The sequence below is a fragment of the Acipenser ruthenus genome, chromosome 4, assembly GCF_902713425.1.
Source record: "Acipenser ruthenus chromosome 4, fAciRut3.2 maternal haplotype, whole genome shotgun sequence".
In the NCBI taxonomy this organism is placed as follows: domain Eukaryota; kingdom Metazoa; phylum Chordata; class Actinopteri; order Acipenseriformes; family Acipenseridae; genus Acipenser; species Acipenser ruthenus.
Genome location: NC_081192.1, coordinates 66706419 through 66715839, shown reverse-complemented (window position 1 = coordinate 66715839; position 9421 = coordinate 66706419). Strand labels below are relative to the sequence as shown.

Genomic DNA, 9421 nt, shown 5'->3' with positions numbered 1-9421 from the left:
AGAGAAAGTGAGCTCCGCGCAGTGACTACTTAGTCCCTCGGTAGGCGGGACTGAGGACATCACTCCCCGGAGGGGCCTATCGGCAGCTCTGATATAAAATCCTTAGTAAATACCTGACTGTGGCAGGCATATCCCGAAAGTATTGTTTGGTGGTCGTCTTCTCTTTCAGGGAACCAGGGTTACACCAGTAACCTAACGTTTTTTTTGTTGTTTGTTTTTTTATGGAGACTGTTTAATAAAGATTGGGGTGTCCCAAGCGAGTACGTGGAGATTTGGGACAGACAAAACACTGGCGCTGGTTTTGTTTTCGTTTTCATTAATTAATTATATGTTATACCGTTGTATGTTGTCCTGCTTTTTGTTTTGCTCTACATGGCAGCTATACGCTTCCGTACAAATTAGCTAGCTGTTTAAAAAAAAATTAAAAAAACGATAATACTAAGAGTGAGAGTACGGCTATTTAAATAACCATTAAATAATTTCATTAGTCTTATTAATTAATTATTTAACAATATGTATATACACTAAAATAGAAATGTGTAATAAAGACTTTTTGTATAATATACTGAAGAACGATTTTACTTTCTGTATGAAAATAAACATTTTAAAACAAAAACACAATTCCTAGAAAGTAATTTTAGTTTTGCAGAGCCCGATGCTGGACATTGTAGTTTGTCCTGAAGCTTGTCTAAATTTAAGTCAACAGATAAAGAGCGCTTGTACAACTACAATTCCTAGAATGCATTTCGAAATACACAGGAAGTTGGTCTTGTCAGCAGTCGGGCGGTGGACAAGCCCCTACAGACAAGGAAGTTAGTATTTTAATAAGAAGAATGGGATTAATCCCTCAGTATAAAATATTCTTATCAGTGTAATAATCTACAGGTAATACTACAGGTAGGAAAACATTTCATATAGTATTTATTTATGTTACCATAACAACGTACCCGCAGAAAAGCCCTTCGCAAACCCTGGGGCCTGTGAGTGTGACAGTTCAATTTTATTTTAGATTGAAAATGTCAGTAACATTATTGTTTTCACAATGCTAAGCTAAACATGTGGTGTGGATGTATACTGTGCATGGTAATATAGTAGCGATTGTGTGATTTTTAACGATTTAGTAAAGTAAATGGGTAAAACAAACAAAAAACGAGTACAACGATCTTTTAATTGTTTCCAAAACAGTCTGAAATTTAAATGCCCCGTGCATCTTCCAGCTATCCTGGATATGATGTGGAAACACTAACACATTGTAAATACTGTGGTGTGGTGCTTGGTTTATAAATCTATATATTTAAGGTCATTTGTGTGGTATACATAGCATTAGTAAGACAGTAATGGTCATATGCTGTTTATACACACATTGCTAATCAGATTGTATTAGACCTTAGAAAATTGGCGTTTTATTTCCTGGCATCTCATTGGCTAGTACCCTTGGCAGGGGATAATATTAACTTTCAATAGTTGACCAGGAAATAAAAAGTACCAGCATAAGTGCCTTTTCACCTGGACATATACTTGAGATACCCAATTTAAACCACAAAACTTGTTTATGTCTTTTTTTTTTGGTAACAGTTGCCCGTTTTCTAAGCGCAATAAGACCTTCTAGGGGCACATTACGCCCTTGGGTGGTCTGATATTGCCCAATACCGCCCACTAGTGTTCTGCAATGTCTAATTTAGAGAGCCTCTATACAATATATATATATATATATATATATATATATATATATATATATATATATATATATATATATAATATATATATATTTCTACTGAAAACAAGTTCCAGTGTATTCAATGGTTATTGCCACCAACTATAAAATTCAAATAAAACTGCTGAGAAAGTGCAGCACTTAATGCAAAAGACACCATTTTCTTTATTTCTTACAAAAGAACTATGGCATTTCGGACAGCTTCAAATACTCCAAATACAAGGAATCTCTCAATTCTTATATATAACAAAATACTGTAACACAGAACTACTTTCCTTGTAGCAGACTTTTTATAACTACGCCATATGTTTTACATACAGGTGTATCTTAGAAGTGCTCTAAAAATGTGAGCAAGGAATGAAAAAAATGAAACACTGTTGTGGAAGCTGATTTACACAGGTTCTTCAGGAACTGGCTTGATAAGGTTCTTGCTTGGATCAATAAACAACCAAATGAGTAAGATGGGCCAAATGGACCACTTATACTGTATAAATCTTTTATAAAGTAAAACAGTATAAATGCTAAACTAGACTAGCCTGATTGATTCATTTACACGGTAAAACTTTTTTTAAATGAACACAGTAATGTGTAACATTAGGGAGTACACTAGGGTTTACTAAAGTGTTGCGCCTGCCAAAAATGAGTACAAATCATGTGTGATTTTTGGGGAATTCAAAGTCAGTTGCTTTAGCTGCACAGGTTTATGTTTCATGATTTCAACTCTTCGCTCTTTGGTACAAAAGTCAGGCCAAGTAACTGGATCATAAAAATCACATAAAAGGTGACTGACTGGGTACCGGGTTAACAATACATGATTCAGTACCTTTGTATTTGCTATTTTACATTTCCAAAATCTGATGTCTCTGATTCGCGTCTTTCCTCTGGCTCAACTGTTGTTTATTTTTCGTGTGAGGAGGAGGTTGGCAGTTCTGCTGCTGCACTATACTTCCATCTACTGTTGTCGGCCCACTTTTAAACCATTTACTGTACACTTTTTTTTAGCATTTTCTAGCTGTCTTTTCCGCTCTTTTCGCTTTGAACAACCCGACTTGTGTTTTGATGGCATATTCGATATACTGTACGTTATGTACTTATTACCACAACTGTGGAAAAGTTAGCCTACTTCCACTGAGCGCTTTTAAATGTTTTTTTTAATGGAAAATTGGGGTGCGATATAGGAGTTCGCGAAGAGAATTAAAGTTGACTGATAGGCCTATGTATTTATTATTTTCAGAAGTATTTGTGATTATATACCTTGTTAGTTAACTGTTTATTATAATCATTATAATCTTTATAAACAGCGGCTGTGAAAGAAATGCAACCCCCCCCCCCCCCACCCCATAAATTCAACAGTGTGTTGTCTGACCTATTATAAAGTTTCACGTCGAGTCACGCCTACGTAGCTCTGATTTGATAATATGTGTTTTGACTGACAGTACAACTTTGCCACAGTTTATTTTTGAACCACCGGGAGAACAATTTTTTGTTTTTCGACAATGGACTTCATAAAAAAAAAAAGTATTGGTATGTGCAAAGATATTATAGAATATCTTTGGTATGGGCCCCAGTAGAGCCTGGGCCCGGGTGCAGTTGCATCCCTTGCGCCCTCTCTGATGCTGGCCCTGTTCTCAAATGTTATAATGAGATGTACGAAAGCCGCAGGCAATTGCAACAGTTACAATTTAAGAACTATTGAAACCATGTTTTAAACAGTTGCAATTGTTGCTGGCATTTCCCAGTCCGCCTTTTCTCGTGCATTGCCAGTTGTGCTCCATACATTTTTGACATGAACAGCTGAATACCTATTTTTCTGTAAAAGTAGTGTGTATTTACAAGCCTTGAAAACAAATTTCTATGACATTTCAGGTTTCCCCAATGTGTTGGGAGCAATAGACTGCACACATGTGCTGCTCGCCCCTCCAGCTCATTTTGAGCATCTTTTAGCACTACACCACTGACTAACTTAAATAAAAGCAGACAGTATACATTTGGCTTATAGGCTACTCATGATAATACTAATTAGTGGTATTATGCAACATTTGTTGCTGGTCCCTTGAAATTCGTATAAACGAGAATTGACTGACCTCCTGTAAGTATCATAATTTGTCAATGCGGCACCATGATCTGTTTTGTGTTAATTGTCTAGGCTGCCAAATTAATAATAATAATAATAATAATAATAATAATAATAATAATAATAAATAACAAAATGCTAAAATCATTGTTTCAATTAAAAATAATCTTATGCGCATTGGACACCAATGAGTACAGTGCAGCAGCATGATTTATTTTGTGTTACCATACCAGTAGCCTACAGTCTAAAGTAAAAAGAAAGTGTGCTAGGTTTTGTTCATTTGATTTTACTACTGTATACTGTATAGACGTACTGTACAGATTTATATTTTTCATAATGTGTAATTTCCATATTGCGTTATCTTGGGATAAGAAAATTTCACATAAGCTCGCAGAGACCTACTTTTTATTGCTAATACTGCTAAAAATACAAACGCAGTTTATTTTATATTAACCCTTTGCGGTCCATTTATTCAGCGCATCTCAGGCGCGTCAGGTCCAATTTATTTTCACAAGCGCAGTTTATTTTAGACGCGCTGTTTAAAAGTATTTTTTTTCACAGTAAAAGGTTTAAAAGGCACTGCTTATCAACAGGACACTCAGTACTGCATCTCCAGCCCCGCCCCACCCCTTGTTCGCTATATTTTTCACATACCTCTTAATAGAAGTACATACCGATAAATCATCTCCTGATCACACGTTTTATCACCAAACTCCCCAATAATGCAATCCAAGTCATTATCTTATTACTATAACATCTTAAAAAAGCTCTGCAAATGTCTGTGATATTCTGTGAGCGCTGGATGCGGAAGCAGCTATCTTGTTTGCTTATGTCCCTGTTATCTATGTGGTGTCGGGGCTATCTGTATTCATGAGATACGCCCCCATTCCCCCATTATGCCTCGCTGCAAAGGTTCTTAGTCACTCTCCAACACAGCTCCTACCATCACCCTCATTCAAACACTCACAAACACAGACATCTTAAATGGTAACGAATTACACAGTTAAACAATTGACATATCATTAAATTGAATAATTAATTTGAACTGGAGCCAGCCTTGACTCCAGTAGCACCTGATCCTAGTGTCCCCATGTATTGTCTCTGCACAATAATAAATATTTATTTTAAACCATACTTTTTTTTTTAATTTGTACTTTCCCTTATTTAACACAGTTATTATTTACAAAGTGTATTCTTTAACCCAACTTCATTTTTGATCCCAAACACTTTACATTAATTCTTTGTTTACCATCCAGTTGGTTTACGTTGTCTTTTCACATTTTGTTCGTTTCCTTTAACCAATCCCTCACAATATATATGATAAAATGAAGACGGAACAGTATGCATTGTACAGATGATGTTTACATTTAACAAAAACAATGAATATTTTGATTCATGCACCCTTGTATGTATAGGTGTTATCCTTTGGCTCCATTTGCTGCAGCAAACCAGAACTCAACAACTCACTAATTATTTGAACAATGTCACACGACTCTCCCAATGTATAATGCTTGTGATCAACAAATATTTAAATGAGTATATTGCAGCTGTCTTCATTAACATATTTTCTCTTAGTACATACGACAAAATGTTTGCTTTAAGTGTGTAAAATGCAAATTGCAGTATGTTTGTACTGCAACTGGCCCAGCTTAGTAAACCTACCCCAAAGTGTTCATTTTACAATTTTATAGTGTTAGATATTTTCAAAATCATCACTTCAAAAGAATTTAATAAAATTAGTTCAGCGGATAAAAAACCGTATTTCTGGCAAAAAACTGCTTCGATAGTACTAAAAATGCTGCTAACGTGCGCAATTCAATAGTGAAAAATTCAAAGTTAAGCATTATATCTAACGTTACATTTTTAAAACAAACGTGCTAATAATGTAGATGCCTTCCTCTTATGTAACAGAATTATGTTAAGCGTATTCAAGCCAAATGTCTGTCAAAACGACGACCCAGTACGCCTTAAATAAGAACATAAGAAATGTTTTCTAGCGAGAGGAGGCAATTTGGCCAATCATGCTTGTTTGGTGGTTAAAAATCTTGCAAAGAAAGTAAATTAGACAGAAGACAACCACTCTGGCTAGAATAATAAACTGCAAGTGCTTTTTATTGGTTTCATAGTAACCCGCAGGACTTTTGCATTGTGACTCGGAAGCTTCTAAAGGTCCTGTGCTTTCCTCTGCAGGTGAAGCATTACATTGATCGTGTTATCTGTAGGAAAACTGATGTGCTAGCAATGAAGTCTGTATTCATCTTGTTACAGGTGCACTCCACTTATAACAAAGACCCTGTGTAAATCGCGATTTCACAGGCTGTGTGGAAATCGTGGAATGAGTCCAATATCTGCAGCAGATCACGTAAAGCAGTATCCAGCAGGAGTTTTACACAGCGATGAATTTTGGAGCGCTCGGAGAACACTCTGGCCGCGCAAGTTTCAGAGATGGATTCTCAGCGTTCACTTTCAAAATGGCTGAGTTAAATCAAACTGAACGGCAGCAGTAGTAATTAGACTTAAGAGTTAAAAACTCATGTAAAAAAAATAAATTAAGAAATCAGTTATATCGGTCTAAGAAAGCCATTAAACAGCACAACTGCATAATGATCATAGTTAATAATAGTACTATCAGTATTACATTTTCCACGAACAACCGGCTTACATTTTCATCCTCGCTGTCAGATTGAAGGTCTTGTAAAACATTAACAAAGGTGTTTTCAATCATTGCGAACCATAACTTTTATATTCTCGCTGACGACTTCCATTTCCAAACCGTTTTAGGTCATTCGAAAAAATTTGCACTCTGAAGCACCAAAGAGGTTTCTCGGACGCTCGTTCTTTCAGAGCGTCAGATTGAGTTTACGAATGCACCCCCTGTCACGCCCCGATTATTAGGCTATCGTAGGAGGCTGTGTGATCCAGTGGTTAAAGAAAAGGGCTTGTAACCAGGAGGTCCCTGGTTCAAATCCCACCTCAGCCACTGACTCATTGTGTGACCCTGAGCAAGTCACTTAACCTCCTTGTGCTCCATCTTTCGGGTGAGATGTAGTTGTAAGTGAATCTGCAGCTGATGCATAGTTCACACACCCTAGTCTCTGTAAGTCGCCTTGGATAAAGGCGACTGCTAAATAAACAAATAATAATAATAATAATTTTGTTATCATGATATACCGTAGATATTGATATACTGCGGAACACTACCACCCACCCTGTCGGGTCTTATTGCTTACATAATATTAAGTTTCATTATTGAGAAGTCACTAGTTTGTTTTAAACCTTAAAATACTTTTAATTTGTAGAGGCTAAACCTATGGTATTTTTGGTTGTGACTACTAGTGGAAAGTGAGGTCAAAGGTTGGCAAACAGTGAGTTATTTCCACCAATCAGTTAACTCCTTGTAGTAAATTAAGTTGTAAATTATCCAGCTGTGACCAAAGACGTTATTGTACCCCAATGCAGTACATAACTTGTTCCGCCTGCTAGAAGCATATTACAAATTGAAATGTATATGAAAATGGTTACATTTTTTTTTCTAATATGAATAAAATGCTTTTGCTGGGTAAAGGTTTTCTAAATTGTAATTCTAGAATAAAACATGCAACTACATCCCATTTTTTGCAGCAGTTTTTTTTGCAAGTTGCCTATCAACATGACTATCAACATGCTTCTCTTGTGTTTTCAAGGAGAATGTGTTGTAATGCTGGGGCATTCTATGAAATAAAGCTGAAGAATTTACACTGGCAAAATTCAAATTCAATAATTTTACAACCCTATAACTAAAAAGTAGTAAAACATTACTTAAAAGAAGACTGTAAACCATATATTTTTGTCCCAATACTGATGCGTCTCTCTTTGTGTTAAAGGTCAGCAATTGAAATGGAGGAGACGGACAGGGAGGCTGTTGCAACAGCCGTACAGAGAGTTGCTGGGATGCTGCAAAGACCAGACCAGTTAGACAAAGTGGAACAGTATCGCAGGAGGGAGGCTCGCAAAAAGGCCTCAGTGGAGGCTAGACTCAAGGTATGTAATCCACTGACTGACACAGTGCTTCATCGGTCCTATCCCATAGGTGGGTTTGTGCATTGCAGAACTCATCAGCATTGCATGTTGGTTTTTTGGGGTGTTGTCCTTGTCAGGAAATAGTGTAACATGACTCAGCAGCAAATCCTTTAGTTCTGTTTTTATTTTTCTATTTGATGTTTACCTTGCGGCAGCCTGCTCTGCCCTGGCCTGGAGTATTCAATTTCAGATCACATGTAGACTAAGTTAACCTTGGCTGAGGTCCTCATCCATAATTTTCCATCCAATGACATCTATGCTAACCAAAGTTTTAACCATTGTATTTGTATAGAAATGTTCATAATATAGTATTTTATGAAAGTTGAAAAGTGACATATTGTAATTGTAGCAGATTAATTGATCATGTAACCTGTTTAATCCTGAATGTAACAATTTATTCCCCCCCCAAAAAAAACAATAAATTGTCATTACACAAAATAAGTTTTAAATTAAATAAAAAGAAATACATGCATCTCTGATGATTATTAAGCAACCCTAGAGGATGTGATTTGTTTTTAGTCTGCTGCTGCTCTTTCAATGCTATACAGAGGGTCAGCGTTTCCGCTCGGAATAACTGCTGTCTGTCACAATGACTGGTCACTAAATATTTTATCGGTCACGTCACAAAACGTCAGCACCATTCATCTGACACCTGTGCACTCGTAAAAGCAATACACAAATACGTAGTTAAGGGGAAAAAATAGGCTTATGACAAAAAGCAGAAACTGAAAGAAAATAGTTTAGAACAGTTTGTTTTCAAAAGTTGTTGAAATATATTTCTTATTTTGTAATAGTCATATTTCGGTTCATAATTTAAAATATTATTATTATTATTATTATTATTATTATTATTATTATTATTATTATTTAATTTAGCAGAAGCCTTTATCTAAGGCGACTTACATACTAGGATGTGTGAACTATGCATGCAGCTGCAGCGTCACTTACAGCAACATCTCACCTGAAAGACAGAGGAGGTTAAGTGACTTGTTCAGGGTCACACAGCGAGTCAGTGAGTGAGCCGGGATTTGAACCAGGGACCTCCTGGTTACAAGTCCTTTTCTGGACCGGAAAACTACAGGTATATTCGCATGAATTAAAGCATTTAGTACTGAAAAGATATTGGGGGGGGGGGGGTGACATACATGTATCTAGACTAAAGAGAACATGTAAAAACCTTACAAAAATACAAATATAAACTGGACTTTATGCTTTCATTTCAACGAACACACGAGACAAAGTCAATCAGAGTCATGGATTAAAGCAAAATAAACATTCTCCTCAACGGGAGGAACAAGAGGAGGGGATGTGGATTGAATACCCTATTGGTGACTTGCTGTAAAGGGCGTAGTCTAGAGGCGCATTAGAGGCACACTCGTTCACTCTTGTTAGTGACAGTCAGTTTTTCCCTCTGCTGATGGGTATTTACAAGTTAATGGAAACGCTGGAGGGTACACTGGTATGTACAGTTATACATGATCATGTGACTTTTTAAGACCAAATGATTTGAAATTCTAGCTTTACATTTTGAATCGGCACTTGCCGATTCTTCCTGAGCAACATACGAAGAATCC

The 9421-nt window shown here is 36.4% G+C and overlaps 1 protein-coding gene across 4 annotated transcripts in view; it reads left to right on the top strand.

The window, feature by feature from the left end:
- The first annotated feature begins 732 nt into the window (after positions 1-732).
- The window catches only part of LOC117400372 (exocyst complex component 3), a 29515-nt gene continuing 20826 nt past the window's right edge, over positions 733-9421 (top strand). Inside the window, exons 1-2 of one of the 4 annotated variants that reach the window (XM_034000237.3) lie at positions 733-897; positions 7652-7808. In XM_034000237.3, coding sequence (XP_033856128.1) covers positions 7665-7808 — 144 coding nt within the window. In that variant the 5' untranslated portion in view covers positions 733-897; positions 7652-7664. Of the gene's footprint in view, positions 898-956; positions 981-7651; positions 7809-9421 lie in introns of those variants that run through there. The other 3 variants (XM_034000235.3, XM_034000236.3, XM_059022676.1) reach the window with 3 other exon arrangements.